Source organism: Callorhinus ursinus, unplaced genomic scaffold (assembly GCF_003265705.2).
Source record: "Callorhinus ursinus isolate GAN/ISIS: 27379988/994484 unplaced genomic scaffold, GSC_fseal_2.0 scaffold20, whole genome shotgun sequence".
NCBI lineage: Eukaryota > Metazoa > Chordata > Mammalia > Carnivora > Otariidae > Callorhinus > Callorhinus ursinus.
Genome location: NW_027397082.1, coordinates 23754061 through 23776240, shown reverse-complemented (window position 1 = coordinate 23776240; position 22180 = coordinate 23754061). Strand labels below are relative to the sequence as shown.

The window sequence follows — 22180 nt, the reverse complement described above, 5'->3', positions numbered from 1 at the left end:
CACTCACCCCAGAGCCTAGTATATGTAAGTGCTCAGTAAACGTTAGCTATTATTATTGGTGGTGGTGTGATTCCCCAATAAACCAACTGCAGATCCCTGGAGGGGCCATGCTGGCTGCCTGTCCCGCTGGGCTCCAGTGCCTGACAGCTCGGTGATTTCTCAGTACATATCTGTGCGGTGAATAAATGTGTGTGGAGAGCTGCTTCTGTCTTCAACCTTCTGAGCTTGGGTTTCCTCAGCTGTAAATGGGTTTATTCCAATAGCATGGAGGGACTGTTGTCTGGACTGAATGGTAATCCCTGTGACACAGAGTGAGTCATCTCCAGAGTGTAGCTAACCATCTCTTCCCTGCCTCCTCCCCCAGGACCGCAGTGACAATGCAACGAGGCAGCAGATGGGAGAGCACTCAGTGAACCCACAAATACAACGATGCCAGGCATTGTCATTCGCCCATCCAGACTGTGCCTTCCTGCAGCCAGAGGGGCTGAGAGGAGGGCCCCACGGAGACCAGGGTGGAAAAGGGCGGGTGCCGTAGGCCTCAGGCACGTGCGCACTGACCATTTTCCGTGACGATGACATCTGTGTGTGAGCTGCCGTACTTGTGGATGTGGTCGATGGCCTCCTGGACGCTGTCCACCACTTCAATGCACAATTCCAGGTCCCCATACTCCGTTCGGAGGGACTTCACTTCAGAGGGGCTGAAGGTCAGGTAGGAGGCGAACTTGGGGCCTGCGTGAATTTTCACCTGGAACAGAGGAAGTTGAGCGGTGACAATACAAACCCGGCAGCAAGAAGCCAGCTCGCACTTCTTCCTCTAGGACCGAACAGCCGATGAGCCTGAAGGTGAGGAGCCTGTGGCCGCTGCGGCACGAACAATTAAACCAGCCCTGCCTTCCTTTCAGAAGCAGCCCACCACCCTCCAGGATGCTCTGCTTTTGAAAACGCCGACTGGCCACTTGCCAGCCAGGGGCCCTCAGTAAAACTGGAGTAGGGATTTAAGCAGGAAGCCTCTGAATGTTAAGAATGTGCAAGGCATTTAACAGGCTATCGACATAAGCCCTTGACTGCTGGCATCTTGCTGAAATGAACACTTGACTACAAAAATCCCGTCCCCTGCAGAGGGGACCCAGACATGGACTCATATGGAAAGGGGGAGATGGCTCATATACATTTCTACTCCCTTCCCTCCAGAGAAGTCCTAGGTGTGCTTCAGAGGAAAAGAGTATCTAGCTCGTAGCCACCTCAAACTGTGGTTACCTGTCAGGACTTCCAAATCTTGGTCGGTCAGGCCCCACCTCGAGGCTCAGCTCAGCCACAGGCTCTGGGGCTGATCGTGCTCCTGGCTGGAGGAATTTAAGTTATAACAAGCAGTGTTTGTCCTGTTCCTGTTGTTCCTGAGGCCCTTTACCTGGGACCCTACTTCCTCCAGGCCTGGGGTCCAACCATGCGCCTCCGGGACAGGAAACCCATCCCTGAGCCCTGCTCTGGGCAAGTCACCCTGCTGATTTACTTCCTGCAACACAAAGGTGTTACATGAAGTACACATACTGACAGATTTTGATTTAAAGAATTTCAAGGCAATCTTGATAATAACTAAGGATATCATGGGTTTGTCTGAATCAGGACTGGGAGGTTTATTCCTGGCTGCTAAAGGAAAATTTTCCTCCTGTCTAGTCTAGTCCAGTGTGGTGTTTGGCATACATAGGTGGCCCATCAAATAGGCCGATAGTGTCAAGGAAGGACCTAAACATGAGTGATCATGTGAGCTAACTCCATTTTAATTTGTGGGGTGCATTTTCATTTTCAAAACAATCCTTTCAGGTTCTCATTGGGACCGTGCCCACCCATCTATAAGCTGACTGGAACCTTCCTTTCCAGCTAAAGGATGAAAGCAAAAAGACACACACAGGGTCAAAGCAACCAAGGCCAGCAGTCACTCTCTAAATGCTGTGCTTGTTTATGTAATTATGAAAGGCTGCCATGACATCAGATATTAAAATTTACAATGTGTTCTGCCAGAAAACTTAAGATTTTGCCTGGAGAGCCTCTATTCTTTTGCAATTAGTAATTTAAGATGAAACATATATTTGTCTGAAACTTACCGGCACTAGTTTTTACAACCTCAATGAAATGGTAATAAAATAATCCAGAGAGAACATTATACAAATTGTTGACTCATTGTATGAAGTACATTAATACTGGTAATTGAAGACATTGGTGGAGGGGTGGACATATATAAATCTCTGTTTGAAAACATTTCTGCACAATCTTTTCAAATCAAATCCAAACAGGAATGTGTGTTCAGAAACAAACTTTAGGGCGCCTGGGTGGCTCAGATGGTTAAGCGTCTGCCTTCGGCTCAGGTCATGATCCCAGGGTCCTGGGATCGAGTCCCGCATCGGGCTCCCTGCTCCTTGGGAGCCTGCTTCTCCCTCTGCCTCTCTCTCTCTCTCTGTCTCTCATGAATAAATAAATAAAATCTTTAAAAAAAAAAAAAAAGAAACAAACTTTAAACTATGATGCCTGAATAAGAGGTTCCCAGAAACAGGACTGCCACGTCTTATCTTTGACCTCTCTTAGCACTTACCACATTCCACTTGGTAATACAGCTATCTGAGTACGGGTTTCTTCCATCTACTAAACGGTGACAAAGCAGGGATGTGTCTTATTCTCCGTGTATTTAGCACAGAACTCTGTACACAGTAAATGCTCAAAAATACTGCTTCTTAAATTGCCTTAAATGGTATGGCAGTTGCTCCTGGTCTAATCCCACAGGCTTCTAAATCTCAAAATGGAAGACAGGAAGTGACGTAGGAGTCCTGGCACTTGTCATACCTGTTCCACTCTCAGCATGTCAATGATCTGGTCAAATAATGGAGTTCTCAGCAGATCTCGGTGGATTAACAGAGTCTCCAAAGCATTACAGGCAGCTGGATATTCACATTTAGAGTCTCGGACTGAAAGAAGGAAGACAAAGAACTGTTTCTAGTAACATGCTCCCGAGCCACACAGGATGTGATAAATATCTTGCCTGCACACAGCAGGGGCCCCATCTGGCTCACCCAGTCTGGTGACTTTATCGACGCTGGCCTCTGAATCCACATACATGTGGCAGATCCCTTCACTGTGCCCCATCACTGGGATTCCCTTAGCAGCTTTCTGGATATCTCTGACCAGTTGGGAAGAGCCACGTGGAATGATCAGATCTATCATTTTGTCTAGGCGACAGAGATCTTCCACTTCTTCTCTGGTATTCACCTGAAGAGGTACAGAATAAAAACAAAAATGACATCTGACCTCACAAAATACAAAGCAGCAGCACCCACAAGTGCTGCTGACCACTTCTACCCTGGGATGAAATACTTGTGTCAGAACACTAGGGTGATGGCCTTTTTCCTTCCTCTTGATTTTTAATTTCACCCATATGGTCACGTTACTTACAACAGAAATACAAATACATACATACGAGAATTTTCATAGCAACTTTATTCTGTGTAGCCCTGAACCAGAAACAACCCAAAAGGTGGCCAACAGAAGAATGAACTGTAGCATATACATGTAAATGGAATATCACATGGTGATAAAAAAGAGAAAACGATGGCTGGAGGTAAGTAACATCATGGATGACCTTCACAGACATAAAGATGAACAAAAAAAATACAACACAAAAGAGTGGGGGTGCCTGGGTGGCTCAGTCGGTTAAGCGTCTACCTTCAGCTCAGGTCATGATCTCAGGGATTGAGGCCCCTGCTCAGCAGGGAACCTGCTTCTCCCTCTTCCTCTGCCCCTCCCCCCTACTGTCTCTCTCTCTCTCTCTCTCAAATAAATAGATAAAAAAACCCAACAACACAAAAGAGTGTATTTTGTATGATTCCATCTATAATGAAGTTCAAGAATAAGCAGAACAGATTGAATGTGAAAGAAGTAAAGAAGTGGCTATGGGGAAGCATACTGATTGGGAAGGGCACAGGAACCTTCTGGGGTGCTGCAAATGTTCTACAGCTGGATATGGCTGGCGGTTATGTATGTGTGTATGTGGATCCATGGAAAAAGTCATACAGTTGTTCACAAAAGATCTGCATACTTTACTGTATGGATGTGATACAGCAGTAGGGAGAGGGCTGGAAGGAGACCTATCTAATTAAGCTAGGATGTGGCAGAGCTGGGGTTTGAATCCCTAAAATCTGTGCCCTTTCGACCCCCCACGTTGCCATAAGAAAAAAACCAACTCTTGTCAGTGAGCATGTATTGCAGTGGGTTTATACACATTGTCCCAGCAGCCAGCAGAATCCTGGAATGTTGGAGTAAGTGGGCCTCAATGCAGAAAGAGAAGCCTCTGGAGTTAGCCAAGGTTCAAATCTATACTCTACCACAGACTGTGGGATTTTAGGTGAGTGACCTTTAGCACTGAGCCTGTTTTTTCCCTAATAATAATGGTATGTTCCCGCTATGGTTGTTGTGAGGACTGAAGGAGGCAACAGATGGAAGCTGCCTTGCCTACAGCAGGTGCTCAGCAACCTCTGGCTATTATGGAGTCATTAGACTCCACTTGCTGGTCGATGAGAGTGAGACGATTGAGCACAATAACAATAGTGATAATAGCATGACCTCATACTCACATGCTGCATAATGGCTTCATGTGTTTCATCTGACTTGCCCTAAATCACTCTGCCAGTGAGCAGAGCCCTGACCTCATACTCTAGGTGGGTACGCCCCAAAAATGAAGGGCTAACAGGCATTCTTGTAAATCACAGTGCCAGGACACAGCTGTATGCGAGTGGCCTTACCAAGCCACTGAAGGCCCATCTGGGCCATGGAAGCCTCTGGCATCATCCAATGTCAGCAGGTGCACAGGACCTGCCGCTCTTCCAGTCAAGCTTGCCTATACAAATGGCTTGGCCTTAGGTGACCTAAACTTTGCTTGAAACACCCGAACACCTGAACTGGCATTCTGGGCCTCATGTGGCTCATTCCCAAGGACCTACCAGCTGTATGGCCTCTTTGACTCCATGGATTGAGAGGGCCTCTTGGGCCAAAAGGTGAAGAATCCGATTGCTGTGTGTGGCCTCCTTCCCTCCTTTGAGTAATAAGCCGTTACCACTTGCAATAGCCAAGGCTGCCACCTGCAGATCAAAGAGGGGAGCAGTTAGCCAAAGGGAAAAACCAATCACTGGAACAGTTAGCACTCACCGAGCATGCCTCCTGTGCCTAGCACTGTGCTCATCACTTATAAGGCCTAATCCATTTAATCCTCCAACATTCCAGTGAATTAAATACTTGTTTTATCCCCTGCTTTGCAGATAAGGACACTGAAGCTCAGAGAAGTTGGTGACTCCCCAAAGACACATAGCTTATACCTGGCAGGGCTAGAAGCCTTGACTCCAGAGCCAAAACACCCGATCTCAGCAACTAAACTGTACGGCATGCTCAGCACCATTAGCAAAGTAACCTAAGTGGCCAGCGTCACATGGCCCTCTCCCCACTCTGGCCATGGTGGAGGACAGGCAGCTCGGTTGCCTCTGGCTGAGGCTGGGTGGCATCTCCAACTGTAAAATGTACACCTACTCTGGCCCTGTAATTGTTCTGAGAGTTCTAAATGCCTGGTGCTGAGAACCTGGAGAAGACCAGAGCTCCTGCCAGCCCCCGGACAAGCTGTGGCAGAGACTGCCGGGAAAGAAGCACAGGCAGGGAGCATAGGGTGAGCATGGGAGTCTGACACGCCCTAAAACCAGCTTGTTCATCAAGGACTCTCATACCACCAAGATACTCCAGTGAAAAGCTGGCCACTCAGGAGGAGGGTTAGCTATCCTCTTAGAGCAAAGAGCTAATGACTTGATCATCCAAGACCTGAAGCTTAACTTTCTGAATGTTTTTGGAATGAATGAAAATCTTCCCATTTTTATAATGTAATAAAAGAAACTTTACTAAAAACCTTGCCTGAACATGTTAATCTCAATTAGTTCTTAATCCTTTTTTGTTCTTGTTGCTCATGGACCCCTTATAAAATTAATGTAAACCTTCTCTATTTAAATGCACTAGCACACCAGGCTGCATACAACTTTTAGTATACATGGATTCTGTGATGCCATCCAGAGATAAGATCCCAGGGGAGGAACCTCAGCTGTAGTTGGCTAAAGAAGTCATCTTTCTCCATGTGAAGCATCAGCTAGTATGGATGAAAAGGAGCAGAGAAATGTCATGGACCCATTCCTACTAGCAGATTAGGGTTCTACAGTTTTCAGTGGAGTATCTCTGCAAACAGGAGGTGGGCAATGGGGGCAATGTGCCAGCACCAGGCAGGGCCTGAGGACAGACCCCGACGGGATGGAAGTCCTTGATGAACAAGCTGGTTTTAGGTCACATCAGGGAGTATTCACCAGAAAGCATGTCAGACTCCCATGCTCACCCTGTGCCCTACAGTAAAGAGGTGCTGGTTTTTTGTCTGTTGTTTTTAAGTAGAACTTCGGAGACTTTGAGGCTAGTGCAAAGAAAGAGCTGGTATCATCCTGCTGGTCAGTATGGTGGGAAAATGGTCCCAGATTTCTGGAAGAGTGGGTAACCAATGGGGCAACCCTCTAATGCCACCTTATAAATCAAGGCATGGCTGCTTAGAAAAATCTTTTAACACATGGTTTCTCAATATTAGACAGTGGTATGTCAAATTCCTCAAAGAGGGTTGCATTCTGGTTTCCATGAACTACTGAAAGTTCTTTTTCCTGATTTACCCTGATTTACCTACAGGAGACCATCTGTGACACTAACAATAAAGGGTCTTTTTCACATGGGCAAAACCGGCTACTAGATGAATTACCTTGCAGGAAGCTAGAAGTGGTCAGGGAACAAAGTGCCCCAGTGAGCTAAGACATGGAAAAGTGCTCCTGCATTGTGCTATGGAAGTTTCATCTGGGCTCCAGTCCCAGCTCCACTCTTTACAAGTGATAGGAATAGTAACTTCTATAAGCTTCAGTTTCTTCCACTGTAAAATGTACATATGAATACCTACTTTGGAATCACTGGAAGAATCAATAACATAAATGACTTTAAGAACAACATGCAAAGTCTCAAAAATTATCTTTGGGGGAGGAAAAAAGGTAAGTCTTTCTCACCAAAAAAAGAGAAAAAAGGAAACTCTCTTTGGGAGACTTCTGTTGAATCCTGAAAACACATTCTTCTCCTATGCCGATGGCAGGCACATACCTGGGGCAGACAGTCAGGACGGGACTCAAAGATGACCAGCAGGACTCCAATCGGCACAGCCACTTGTTCTAGTTCCAAGTTTTTGGCAATTCGGGTTCGGCGCAAAACACGCCCCACACTATCCTGTGAGGAGGCTGCAATCTGTCGCAGACCGATGGCCAGGCTGTTCAATTTGGATGTGGAGAGGCTCAGGCGTTTCAGCAGAGGGGCTGCAAGTCTCCCTGAAGAGGTGCGAAGAACACAAGATAAAGGAGCAGCTCTGGGCAGGCTGCAGTGGCTTTACTAAACACACGGCACCATGTTAGGAACAGACACGAACTTAGGGGGTCTCGAGAAGACAACGACATGCCACTTATACAGCCTCTCTAGGGCGCTTCTGGTAGGGTAGCTCATCATGTAAAGGCACGTACACCAATACCCACTGTGCCAGCAATTTCAGTCCCCGAAATCTGTCATGTGCACGAGCAAACTTGCATGTAATGAGGATACTTGTCACAGCATTTTTACAACAGAATCAAATTCAACTTAAAAATGGAGACAATGAGCTACAATGCAGTTATTACAAATAATATATCTATACGTACTGATATGGAAAGCTGTCCAGGATATAGTTTGTGAAAAAGGCAAAACTACAAATAAACATGCATGGTAAGATCCTGTTTATCAAATTTTGCATATATGCATGTGCACACGGAGCTATCTGCTAATGATCTCTATCTTTCTGCATTATTTTAATTTTTTGTAATGACTGACTTATTTTTATAATCAGAAGCAATAAAGATGTTTTCTTTTGAAATAAAAACTTAAATAGAATTATGATAATTTCACATATGGCATATTCTTTAAATTTAAATACAACCATTTGCATGGTGTGAAGCTCTCTACACACACACACACACACACACACACACACACACACACACACATTCCTAATACACATGCATACACACCAGGAAAATCACCTGGAAACACATACCACAAATCATTACTATGGTTAATGTTGGGATGAGATGATAAAAAATTTCCCTTTTTTCCCTTCCCTTTCTTTTTTATAGTCACATCCACCAAGGTAAAATAATAAAAAGTTTTCTACTTAGGAGGGAAGGAACCAATATTATATTAAGAAAAAAAGTTATATCATTTTACCAATTACATCAATCCATTTTCTTCACTTTTCCCTATGTGTTAACAAGTTTTAAACACAGTGTATTAAATGTTACATTCCAATTTTCCACCTCACAATGCATCTATGTTTTCCATGTTGCCAAAATTGTTGTAATTACTGCTAAATATTCCACTGAGCTAACATAGCTTAATGCACTTAACCAAACCTATGTTATTAAACACTGAGGTTTGCAGTCTTCAGGGTGATAAATAACCCTACTCCAAGAATCTTTGCATACAGAGCAGTTTTCTCTTCTTGAAATAGCTTCTTAGGATACATTTCCTGAAATGGACTTACCGAGTCAAAGGGGACCACCATCCTCATATATACCCAGGACTTTGTTCTTAAGCCACCTTGTGTCCTTATGAATTTCCAGAGAGATATAACTGGGATCAAAAGTCAGAAGTCTGCCAACAACTAGCTGTGTGACCTTGAGCAAAAGCTTTAACCTTAGTGAATCTTAATTCTTTTACTTTTAAACAACTGGATAAGATTATCATCAAAGATTTCTTCCATTTCTGAGAATCTATTTTATGACTTTCCAATACGGCAAAAATTCAAAAGACCAGATGTAAACTCTAAAGGAAGTTCCAAAGCAACAGCTACAAAATGTTTTAAAGAAATCAAAGTAATGTTGATGAACCTTGCAAGGTTTCTTTGAAGGGAACACCACTAATCTGGATGTTTAAGGCACATTTATTCAAGAGAAAAGGAAATTCAAAACCCCATAAAATCATCCCCCAATTTTTAGGGTGGAGATACAGAGAATTAGGAAGGAGAGAAAGACTGAGGGCTGACTTGACTCTCTACACATTTAGCTATCTGCAGTGTGAGTTCAGCCATATCATTCACTCTACCATCTGCACCTTAGGGCATTTGTGGATGGCATCTGTTGCTAACTCTGGGCAGCCTATGCACTGATTAATTAACTATGAGATACGCTATCTTTCATCACAGGCCCCACAAATTACTTCCACAACAATTTTATATGCATAGTCCATATGGGTTTGAATCCTGGATCTGTCACTGGCCATATGGTTTTAGGCATATGACAACCTGTTTGTGCTTCAGTTTCCTCCTCTATAAAATAGGGATAATAAATAGTAACTAACTCAAAGGTCCCATGCTATAAAGATAAAATGATATCCTGTCTGTAAAGCCTTTAGCACAATGCCTGCAACATGGAAAGGCCTCAGTAAGTGTTAGCTGCTACTAGTGGAATGTCTAAAGTGAGGCGGTCTTCAGTCTTTCTTTTTTGTCCTGAAACTGCCATAGTATCCATGGCTCAGGACCTTGGGTACAGAAAAAGCCCTTTGGAGGGTATCTGGGAAAGAAGCTGGAGATGGTATGTATAAATTGAAAAAGCCCAATGAATGCTAGCAAGCAACTCAATAAAAATGATGTATGATGTATAATTTCTTCTATAACAATCTTGTCTTTCGGCAGACTATGATATAAGAATTATTAGTAAAACAAAGAACAAAAACCAAAATGAAATCCTCTGTAACACTGACTCCGAATCACTTGGTCTTTACCCTCTGCCTCCTCCAAGTCTTTTTTGTTGGCTAACAGGATCTCATCACGTTGGTCCGTCAACAGATCAGCCAGATGATGGATAATCTCTGCTCTCTAGGAAGAAAGGTAAAACATTAAACAAACAAGCAAACACATTAATCCAAGAAGAACGCACAGCATATTTTTAAACCTACTCCTCTAAATGAGCCAGGCCTTGCTCCTAAATTCAAGGTCACCATTGATTGAAATCTTCTTACCTCCTATCATTCATTCTCCACCTCGACTCTCCTCATTTTTTCCTTCCTCTCTCACTACTAATCTTCCCGATGAATGACAGACACAATCTGTTCCCAAGAAGGGGGCCAGCATTTTGAATCAGCATGATATATCCATCTCCGCATACTCAATACCACTGGCTGTATAGTTTATTTCCCAGGTAAGTTTTCTTTTACACAATTGTTTATTTAATGAATTCCACCAAAGAGAGAAAATCCAGTCCTGGATGCTTGAAGAGACCCCAATCCTTACCCACCTAGATTAAGAAGTGTGGCAAATGAGTGTGATTACTGAAGGAGCAGAGGGAAGTGGTTTAAGAGACAAGCTAAGCTCTTCCTTTGCTTCCCTTTCTCTACTTGTGGTTATTTTAAATTCTCTTCTTTCTCAGGCCAAAGTGCTCCCTTGAAGAAACCTAAATACACCACTCTCAAATCCATCCTTAACAACACAAGCCCTGAGAAGCCAATTCCCAGCTTCCACCTGACTGCCTTACATTTCCAAACTCATCGTGTCTGCCAATTCACTGTGGGCAGGACCCTGACTAGAGAGCAGGCTCCTGAGCTTGCATCTAATAGGTAAGTTAGGTGATTCAGATGGGTTAGGACAGGGAGTTTTTCTCCATTTCCATGCCCGGGATGTGGCAGGATTAGGGAGCATCCTTGGTCTCATCATTTCCATGATGTTTTTGATCAAAACATCATAGTGATGAAAAGCAACCTTAGGCCTCAGGCTACAAAAGACAAAAGGGAAAATAAAATTTGGAGAAAGAAAAAAGGCAGAACAAATCTGAATCACACTTGTAACTAGAATAACTCTGTGGGGCCATGAGGAACAAAAGGGGAGACAGGTTTGACTGTGCACTAAACCTCACAGCACGACTCACTCTGAAAACCAACAAAACTATTAGCTAGGGTTATTACCTGCTCAGGTTCCAAAGTGGCCAACATCCTTCCTCCTGATCGAGCCATTTCTCCCTGCTGCTCAACAGTAGGACCTATAAGAATATTTGCAAACATCACATCATGGACAGCTACTCCAGGATGTGCACAGAACAAATGCTCAGTGTTCTGGTGTGCTTGTTTCCCAGAGGTCACTCGGACCCATAAAATGGCAAAAGAATATACTAGATTAACTCAGGCATAAATATAAGAAACTTGTCTATATTTCTAAAGCGGACAACATAATTTAGGCCTTGTAGAGTTCTTTCAATTCCACTTTGGCTTATATTCTCTAATATGTTTGCATTTTGGAATGTAGATTATATGGCAATTCTATTTTTGTGAACAATTGAGAGTACATATCATACCTTACGCATCTTTGCATCTCTAGGCATCCAGCATGGGCCTAGCAAATGTTTCTTAAGAAAACGGATGCTTATATTCTTTAAATTAGTGGTTTTAGAGAAAACAGGAAGCCTAGTTGGGCAGGTTAGCTAAATTTTACAGAAGCAAAGCAAAATCCAATTTTGCAAAGAGTGTCTGAAACAATACCAGAATTCAGGATATCAACACATTGATCTTGTGATCTCTATTCCTAGAGACGAGCTCAGTCTTCAGTCTCATCTAGGCCATGGTGTGGCTACCTATCATCCAGACCATGGGACTATGAAGAACTACTTACCTGCAGGCTTTACTTCGGAAAAGAAGGTGCCAACTTTCTTTCCCTCCACGATGTCTGTGATGACATGCCCAGACACCTTTGGGTGGGTTCCGTTGGCAATAACCACAGAAGTGCCACCTTGCAAAGCCCAGAGGGCCGCTTTCACCTAATAGGAGAGGTTAGATTCAGACCTTTACAGGGTCTAGTCATCCACACTTTAAAGTTGCAAAAACAGAGAATACAATGTAATATTGAACAATCAAATGTTTCCAACAGCTCAGAAGCTCTGAAAACACACTCAGCCCGGGCCCTCTTTCCAGCCTGTGCCCTCTCTTTCCAGCCCAACTTCAGCGTGTGCTGCCTAACAATGAGCCAATCTGCCCTTTGTGCTCGGTGTTCTAAGACTCTCTAGTACTGGGACTCATAACTTCTACATTTGACTTACTGTGCCTCAACTTAGTGTCCAGTCTGGTGTTTGGTCTGACCAAAGTCTTTTAGCCTTTGCTTCCGTATCTCTTTTTTATGTCTCTGCCATTGCCACATATGATATGCTGTATCTTAAGGGTATCACTTCTTAGAATAATGGGAGGGAAGAATTTCTCAAAGATTTCATAAGAAATATTTGAGCTGGGGCACCTGGCTGCCTCAGTGAGTGGAGTGTGCGACTCTTGATCTCAGGGTTGTGAGTTTGAGCCCCATGTTAGGTGTAGAGATTACTTAAAAAAAAAAAAAAAACTTAAAAAAAAAAGAAGCTTTTGAGCTGATAACATTAGAGGATTTATGAATTATTAAAAATATATAGACCCTGCCCTTCACAAGTTTATAGCATGAATGCACTATGTAATCTTAGTAAAGAGAATACATACACAGACACGGCTAAACATAGGTAAACAATATGCATTAAACCCCTATTTAGACGTGCACATTTAAGTACGTGTGTGCTTAGTATCGTAACCATTAGTCCCCAAACACTCACGAAGTAAAAAGGGTAAAATACTGTTTGGTTTTATATCTGTTACAGGCAGTAAGAGCATCAAACCCTTACCTTGGCTTCCATGCCACCCATTCCTACTCTTGACTTGGTTCCAAATGTCACAGACTGCTGATCTCCAGGATAAAATATATCAATGAGCTTTGCATCATCTGACCCTGGAGGACTGTCAAAAAGACCTAAAAAGCAGACAAGAGTCAGTAATATTGCTGTAATGGAAGTGAGTGTCCCCTAATACAGACCCCCTGGGCACCTGCCAACCACTCTGTATGTGATTGATGAAATGAATTCTGTGTTCTACCAGCTCTAACCAGAAACGGGAAGAAGGGATCTGTACAGTCTACCCATGCTGAAAATCAGCAATAGGAGGACTCTCCTTACACACTTTTATAACCTGGCTTAATGAATGAATGCTTGCCAGCATTATGGCATGACCATATCCTTGGCATAAAACTTACCAGCCCTGCCCATTGTCTACTGGGAAGCTGTCCTCACCTCTGCCACTGCTATTTATGATGCTGAATTAAGGAAGTAACTGAAAAGGATGAGTGGCCACTGCAGAAGAGACACAGCAGCTGTATACTATAACGTGATTACCTCCAAGTGGGATGAAATGGGAGACAGGTTTTCCATTAACTTTCACAGCACCCTCTGAAACAGCCACTGACTACACTCTCCATATTATGGGTAAGCCAATGTGAAGGTTAGGCTGAGTCAGCAGAAGAGCACACGACTCTCAGTATTCAGTCTGGATTTATCACCACAAAGCATATGTCCCTTTTATAACTGAATAGAATAACATAAAATATGAGTTACATGAAATGTTATATGCATACAATCCATGATTAAATATCTTCACAATTTCACTTGTAAAAAGAGCAAGTTGGAGGCTTGGAAAAAAAAGTCATGGGTCTGTGAAAATGGAATCACCTTAAGGCCTTAGTGGGACACAGAGAGGAACTGCCCGGAGTTGGGGACTGGCTCAAGGACATCTAGGCAGTGATGTTTTTAAGTTACTGCTTTTCTGGGCGCCTGGGTGGCTCAGTTGGTTAAGCGACTGCCTTCGGCTCAGGTCATGATCCTGGAGTCCTGGGATCGAGTCCCACATCGGGCTCCCTGCTCGGCAGGGGGTCTGCTTCTCCCTCTGACCCTCTTCCCTCTCATGCTCTCTGTCTCTCATTCTCTCTCTCACAAATAAATAAATAAAATCTTTAAAAAAAAAATTTAAAAAAAATAAGTTACTGCTTTTCCTGTATGAAAATACAGCCTTCTCTGCTTCATTATTCCAAATCTCTAACACAACCCTGCTATAAACGTCCTCTCTAGGAGAAAGGAATCAAAGGAGTGAGGAAAATGGTGTCTGGTACAGAATGAAGCAGTGCTAACCATGGGCAGCAATTACAGGGAGAGAAAAACCACCTCTCACAACCTCTGTCCACCATAGCTCAGCACTCCACAGCTCCTGGATTCAGGGCTGGAGTCTTCTCAGAAGGCACTATGCTATGAGATCACAAATTTGGATTGTGAGGCTGTTTTGGTTTCATACAAAAACAGCATGGGCAAGGTTGTACAATTCTAAGCTAGACCTCCAGAGACACTGAGGAGCGCCTAGCATTCTGATATTCTGCTTACTCCTCCCTCTTTTTCCCTTATAGCAGCTTCTCAAACCCATCAAGAGCATATTTAAAACTCTAAAATTGTGCTAAAAATCAACATTCAGTGGATAACTAATCAGGGTTTAGACCAAGCCTGTTTTACGTACATGAATGTTCATAGCAGGATTAGTTATGATAGCTCAAATGTCTACCAAATGATGAATGGGCAACTAAAATGCGGTATATCTACAGAGTGGAATATTATTTGGCAATAACAAGAAAAGTACTGATATATGCTGTCACACTGATGACCAATTTTGGTGTTTGAGGCTGCATTACAAATGTTTACTAGAGTCTAATTCAAATTGGGCTTTATATATTGATCTTTCAAACTCATGTCCTTTACCTTGCCAGGCAGCACAGAAGAGAGGGAAGAGCATAGATTTTTAAACTGAACAGTTTTAGTTTTAAAATCAGCTTCTGCTAAGTACTATGTGACTTTGGATATACCATTTAACTGGTGTGAACTTAATTTTTAATTTCTTCATCTGAAGAGCAGAGCTAACCTATCTACTTTGCAAGACTGCTATAAGGATTCAAAGAATTGACATTTATAAAGCACCTAGCATAGTATTTGTGCATAGTAGAAATTTACTAAAAATCTGATTTACTGAAAAGCCTTCTTCTCCAGAGTGGCTCAATCTTATCCCAATCTAGCTATTTCTGTCCTGAGATTTCAAATTTACAGTGGGTCAACACAGTACCGAGACTTCCCACAGGTAAAGAAACTGATACATACGTCTGATATATCAGACTTCCCACATGGGCAGAAGACAGCTCAATCAATCTATATCTGCCCCTGCCTCCACTAGGTAGCTCCCTGCTTTTTTTAAAAAATTTTTTATTGTTATGTTAATCACCATACATTACATCATTAGTTCTTGATGTAGTGTTCCATGATTGTTTGTGCATAACACCCAGTGCTCCACGCAGAACGTGCCCTCTTTAATACCCATCACCAGGCTAATCCATCCCCCCACCCCCTCCCCTCTAGAACCCTCAGTTTGTTTTTCAGAGTCCATCATCTCTCATGGTTCGTCTCCCCCTCTGATTTACTCCCCTTCATTCTTCCCCTCCTGCTATCTTCTTTTTTTTTTAACATATATTGCATTATTTGTTTCAGAAGTACAGATCCGTGATTCATCAGTCTTATACAATTCACAGTGCTCACCACAGCACATACCCTCCCCAATGTCTATCACCCAGCCACCCCATCCCTCCCACCCCCCACCACTCCAGCAACCCTCAGTTTGTTTCCTGGGTAGCTCCCCGCTCTTAATCTTACACCACTGGAGTGTAAATGGAAAACAAGTTCTGCCAAAGGAGCCTGCCTTGGGTATGGGCTGGGAACAAAATAGGTTTTTCTGATCTCCTGGGAATGTAATGGGGGACTTTTGGGATCCTGTTAGGTTTGGCCTATTTTAGACACAGCTACCATATTCCTTATGGGTCAAAATGTAAAATGGGAACAGCTTAAGAGAGTGAGAAAAGTGAACCAAGAGGGACCCCTCTGAGTAAGGCAAAAGCAGGGAAGAGTAAGTTAACATTTAGGACCATGGTGGCCACATAGCCTGGACTTCTACAGTGTGGCTCCCATTTAATATCATCGGTCTCACGATTTACATTAAAAACTGAAAGTGATCAAAACCACAATGAAATAGCACTTCACTCAGATGGCTATCAGCGAAAAGGGAGATTATAAGAGGTAAGTGTCGGCAAGGATGTGGAGAAACTAGCACCCTCATACAGAGCTTACAGGGATGTACAATGATGCAGCTGCTTTGGAAACCAGTCTGGCACTCTTCAAAAGGCTAAACATACACAGAATTACCAAATGATCTAGCAATTCTACACCTAGGCAAAACATGTTCGCACAAAAATCTGGACATGAATGTTAGAGCAGCATTAAGTCTATCCCCTGATGAACGGGTAAACACAATGTGGTACGTGTGCACAATGGAGTAGTCGTTGGCAATAAAAGGAAAAGGAGTACTGACAGATGCCGTAATGTCCATCAATGAGCCTTGAAAACATGATGCTAAATGAAAGAAACCAGTCACAAAGGATCACATATTGTGTGATTCCACTCTGAAAGAACGTCCAGAACAGGCAACTCCAGAGACCAAAAGTAGATGAGAGGTTGTCTGGGGCTGGAGAGTGGAAGTGAGGAGTGATCGCTAATGGGGATGGGGTTTCCTACTGGGGTGATAAAAATGTTCTAAAATCGTTGTCAGGGTTGAGTAACTGTATGAATATACTAAAAATCAATGAACTGAATTATAAATCTTAAATAGGTGAGCTGTATGGTACTTGAACTATATCTGTATGAGGCTGTTCTAAAAAAACAAACCTGAAATTTTAGCATTCAAACTGCATCTCCCAGATTCCCTCACCTTCTTTTGAGCCATAAAATCCCTTTGTTAGACCATATGGATCAGAAAATAATGGTCCATAGTAAAAAAAAAAAGTCAAAAGGACTCAAACGAAGAGGGGAATTCATGTGCTCACCTATTTAGTATTTAAAGCAAAGGTTAGATAAAAGGAAAGGGCATTACTTTGTACCTTCTACATCTGAAAGAACAATCAGGAGGTCAGTTTTCATTTCCACGGCCAGACGCGCAGCCAGACTATCATTATCTTTAACACTAATAACCTGGAATGCAGGTAAAAAGTCAAAAGTGAGCGAACTATGCAGTTCAGGGTGTTCACAGCATTCTGCTAGGTTCTGGCAGGCAAAATTAATAACCAAGTGCACGGATGACAACTTTTATAGGCCCCTTCTGTCTGCAGAACACTGTGCCTACTGGCCACCCCATTTCCAAACACACACCCTTCACTCCACTGCCACGCCCAAGCCATGCTCACAGCACCACCTGAAATCACTGTAGCACCTCACCCTGTTCAGTGAGAACCCCCTGACTTCAGAAGAGCTTATGCAGCCACTGCTCCATGAGGCCAGCTTCTGTCCCAATTTCTCCATCTTGTTTATGCCAAACTTCCGGTGTTAGTACATGCAGCATAGCATTAGTCTCCAGCATGCTCAACCCTTAGGAATACTTTACCCACATTTACCCCCTGGAGATCACTATTGGGCTCAGCTGGGGGCACGACAGCATCATTTGTGTTGACAATGGGGACGATGTTCATTCGGAGAAGCTCATGAAGTGTCCCATTAAGGTTCCGGCGCTTCTGCTCATCGTGGAAATCCAAGTTGGTCACCAAAATCTGTAAGTTATTAAATGGATTGAAAATGCAGAAGGGAGGGAAATTATGAACATCACAGCAACAACATACACAAGATGCTAAGAAGAGAGGAGTTAAACTCTAGGTTTCTGGACCCCATACAGATCGGAATGGAACACACATCTCTGGATGGAGATGGGAAAAAAATGCATCACTTGGAATATTTAAGGATGCTCAAGACTTCTTGTAAAAGTAATTCTCAAAGAGCTACTAAATCTCTTCTATTTACAGAATTAAGAAAATTAATGTATGAACTTTAGAGAGACACACTTTGGAGGAAATGATGGCCATCCATTAATTTCTAAAATATCTCTGTATGCTAGCAATGGATTCAGGGGCTAGCCACAGTAGGCACTGAAACATGAGGTGCGTGAGCCAAAGAACAGTTTGTCCTGCCCCCACAGCTGCAGTCAGCAAAGACTGTCTGATCGTGTGGGATTGGTCTGAGAGATTTATGAAGGCGAGTCTTCAGTCAGAAACTGAAAGAAGGGCTAGACCTAACTTAGTTCAGGGGAGGCGATGAGCATAAGCTACTCAAAGGTCCAGGGGAGAGCTGGGTGTGGGGGTGGGCAGACAGCTCCACTTCCTTGTTTAAATCAGAATATTAGGCAATGGTTAGCAGGAGAAGGTAACTGAGGATAGCAAGAAACTAATGGTAATAAGCCCTGAAGCTCATAAATAAATGTTTCAATAAAATCTCTCTGATGTTTAAGGAAAAAGGTTCTTGCAATGTGGCTGAAGTAGGAAAGGCGGCAGGCAGACGGTCAAGAAAGAAGGTACCCAGACAGTAAAAGTAGGCATAGTTAAGCACTGAGGGTCTGGTTATGGTAACTGAGAAGATGATAACAGCAGCCTTAATGATACACAAAATGTAGGTAAGGAAGACAACATGGTAACACGACTAAGGGAAATAATCTACTCATAAATTGGTAAAAAATTTATTCAGTACTTCAGAAATGTCAGGCCCTATATGAGCTGCCGAGATAGAGAATAAAACTGTTGATGGTTCGGGGAAGGTGGACTGGGGCACATTTTTCGTTAAGGCTGGATCACGAACTCTTTTTCAGGAAAGTCAGTCCTGTAGGAAACAGGACCTGGTCAAGGCAAGCATATAGATTCTAGCCATTGGGGGTGAAAGGTCAAATGATAAAATAAACAAGTGTGTAGAATAGGCAAGCAGGAGGTATTAAGGTCCAGTGAAAATACCTGTTGCTCAAACAGTTTAACAAAGGAGTAGAAGACAAGAGCCCTAAGAGAAAAGTATATGTGTGAAGAAGGGCAGTCTGTTAGGATGCAAATCAACTTCATTTTTATGAAGAAAAAATAAGCTGCTTTACTTGTTTAAGTCTTTAACCTGACAAACAACTTGGTGGAGATTTCCAAAAGCCACTGATAACCCTCTTTATTTTTTTTAAGGTTTTATTAATTTGGGGCACCTGGGTGCCTCAGTCGTTAAGCGTCTGCCTTCAGCTCAGGTCATGATCCCAGGGTCCTGGAATCAAGTCCCACATCGGGCTCCCTGCTCCGTGGGAAGCCTGCTTCTCCCTCTCCCACTACCCCCTGCTTGTGTTCCCTCTTTTGCTGTGTCTCTGTCAAATAAATAAATAAAATCTTAAAAAAAAAAGATTTTATTAATTTATTTTTAGAGGAGAGAGAGAAAGATAGAGAGAGCATGTGCATGCACACAAGCGGGGGGTGGGGAGAGACTCCCAAGCAGACTCCGCTAAGTGTGGAGCCCGACACAGGGCTCAATCCCATGACCCCAAGATCGTGACCTGAGCTGAAGAGTCAGATGCTCAACCGGCTGAGCACCCAGGTGCCCCTGATAGTAATCTTTAAAACAGGATTACTAAAGACAAAAAGGAACCACAGGAAAAGGTACAAAGGGCAAAGATCAAAGATTTCTTGCAGATAAGATCCTAGGGAAGGCAAATGTGTGAGATGGACCCATGGATGTATGCTTGTTGCAAACTGGAGGGGACAGAGCTCTTTCACATCAATATTAATGGAAGCCATGGCTAATGTGCAGTGACTTTTAATGCTACTTTCATTAAAACCAACCAACCAAAAAAAAAAAAAAAACCAAACCTCAAAAAGCATCATACCCAGGAAAAAACAAAAGTATGGTTACTAGACCTAAGTTTCCTCATCTGGCTCCAGACACTTTTAAAAAAATTAAAGGCTGAAATTGCCATTGGATCGTGGAGAAGAGGAGAGCTGATAATCGTGGCTGACAGAAATTGAGATTTTTATTATATTTATGCTAACAGGAAGAAAAAAATCTAAGAAAGTGGGGTCCCCAGCTACAGACTACAGGTGGACAAGTCTATGCCTTTCTGCTGCAGTTCACCTAATCAAGGACACTTTGGAACAATACCACATCACTGTTGATAACGCTGTGAGAATTAGGAAGAAACAGAAAAAGCAGTAGGAAATGAAAGACCAAAATCTGAAAGGATGTATACATAACAACATCAAATATGTAAAATAACACTTATGTAAGTGGTAGGATCAGGGACAGCCAACGAGTTGGAAGACAATAACTTGGGGAATTCAATTTTTTTCAACTATTTTGTGAAATGAGTTGTCTTGTGATATTTACATGTTTCTAGTGTGTAGTTGTACTGATGATCAAAGATACAATTGAAAAAATAATTCTGGAAATTTAGGTAAAAAACAATGTGGAAAGAAGATTCTAGAACATTCAGGGGCAACCACTAAAAATGTACAAGTTTCATAAGGCCTGGAACCATGGTTGATTTGTTTATCACAGTATCTCCAATGACTAACATACTTCTTGGTATACCATAAGTGCTCAATAAATATTTGCTGAATGAATGAAAACCAACGATAAGCACTCCTCTTTCTTTTCAATGCTTGGTAGAAATTTATTATATAAGGTAACCAAGTACAAAGAGAAGCAAGCTGCCTGAAGTCAAAGAAGCCAATGAAATAAAGATATCTAACTGTCCTGGGGCGCCTGGGTGGCTCAGTTGTTAAGCATCTGCCTTCGGCTCAGGTCATGATCCTGGGGTCCTGGGACTGAGCCCCGCATAGGGATCCCCGCTCCACAGGAAGCTTGCTTCTCCCTCTCCCACTCCCCCTGCTTGTGCTCCCTGTCTTTCTCCGTCAAATAAATAAATAAAATCTTAAAAAAAAAGATATCTAACCTCCCTATCTTCAGGAAAAGGATAAACCCTTAAAGTAGTAGCCATAACAGTTACTAGCACAATACCAAATGCTAATAATTACTGGAAACAACGCTACATTAAATGCTTTTCCTATATTTTCTCATCGACTTCTTCCAAAAACCCTCTTAAGTAGGCACTGATATTATCTTCTTTTTTCAGATGAGGAGATTGAGGCACAAAAAGGTTAGACCTAAAGACTTCCTCCAGATTTCCCAGCTAGCAAGTGCTGAAGTTAAGGCAGTCTAGTTCTAGAGCCTTGCTCATCACCCCTCTGCTCCACGGGAATCACCTTCGCAGGTCCCACACCTCTCTGCAATGGTAAGCCTCTCACCTGGGCAGCACAGATGCTGTACTGGGTAAACATGGCCTCATATAAGGCCATCAGTCCACTCTGTCCGGCAGCTGCGCAGGCTCGTGCTTCTAAGACTGGAATTGCCTGTAACACATAAATAGATATGGTGTGATTGGGAGTGAGGGAAAGAGGCCTGCTGACCAGTTACAGGGGCTGGGGAAGCAGCACTCACCATCTCTTTCAGCTGGTTCTGCCCCGAGTGCAGGGCCTGCCGGACGCTCTGAGACAGAAGGATCTCATGGCGCAAGCGTTGCTTGCCAAAGGCTACGGCTCCACTGGTCACCAGCATCATCTCTCGGCCTTGATTCTGGAGCACTGACACCTGACATTGAGGAAGGAAAAGGCATGAGTCACTGTATCATCTCTTTCCTCTCTTCACAAGAGACTCAGGTAGGGTAGATGACTGAGTGGATCCCAAATGCCAGTTTATGGACCAGCACTAGGCTGGCTCTGGAAGAATCACCCAGGTTGTTTGGTAAAAATACAGATCCCTACATGCTACTCAAATCTGATAAATAGAGAATAGACAGAGATCAGAATTTTGAATAAGGGGATTCTGGTGTGCAGGCAGCTTTCACATCCACAGCACTTGATGGTATCTGTGGGAGTCTATAATGCAGAAGGTCTAGCAGTTCCAGAAAAAGAAGTCTGGAGCTAAGAACTGCAATGTAAACTTAGCAGATGGCTTCTCAGGTTCTAAGGCATGATGTGGAAGACTGAGGCTCTTTCTGAGTTATACTGATCCTATGGGTCACTTTGGCTAGACCAAGGGATGCTGACCCTGTTCTGCTCTGTCTGCCCAGATACAGCTGTGGTCACTTTGTTCCCTACTTTGGACAGATCTACATTGAAAGAATCAAAGATTCAAGCTGCAAATAGAGTCCATATTCCTAATATGTCCATTCCTCTTGATGTTTGAGCCCTAGAAGCTGGCTCAGGAACTCACAAACACTTGTGATGAATCATGACTTTGAAAAATAACCTTTTATCATAGAA

General features: G+C 43.1%; 1 protein-coding gene across 8 annotated transcripts in view; it reads right to left on the bottom strand.

Moving 5' to 3' along the window:
- Nucleotides 1-22180, bottom strand: part of ALDH18A1 (aldehyde dehydrogenase 18 family member A1) — a 40060-nt gene that overhangs the window by 4221 nt on the left and 13659 nt on the right. For 3 of the 8 annotated variants that reach the window (XM_073904413.1, XM_025880828.2, XM_073904415.1), the window contains exons 4-16: nucleotides 21357-21506; nucleotides 21164-21268; nucleotides 17465-17623; nucleotides 16961-17051; nucleotides 12798-12922; nucleotides 11774-11918; nucleotides 11074-11147; nucleotides 9877-9991; nucleotides 7198-7418; nucleotides 4986-5123; nucleotides 3063-3258; nucleotides 2836-2957; nucleotides 559-745 (exon numbers count right to left, since the gene is read on the bottom strand). In XM_073904413.1, coding sequence (XP_073760514.1) covers nucleotides 559-745; nucleotides 2836-2957; nucleotides 3063-3258; nucleotides 4986-5123; nucleotides 7198-7418; nucleotides 9877-9991; nucleotides 11074-11147; nucleotides 11774-11918; nucleotides 12798-12922; nucleotides 16961-17051; nucleotides 17465-17623; nucleotides 21164-21268; nucleotides 21357-21506 — 1828 coding nt within the window. The remainder of the gene's footprint in view (nucleotides 1-558; nucleotides 746-2835; nucleotides 2958-3062; nucleotides 3259-4985; nucleotides 5124-7197; nucleotides 7419-9876; nucleotides 9992-11073; nucleotides 11148-11773; nucleotides 11919-12797; nucleotides 12923-16960; nucleotides 17052-17464; nucleotides 17624-21163; nucleotides 21269-21356; nucleotides 21507-22180) is intronic. The other 5 variants (XM_073904417.1, XM_025880832.2, XM_073904416.1 and 2 more) reach the window with 3 other exon arrangements.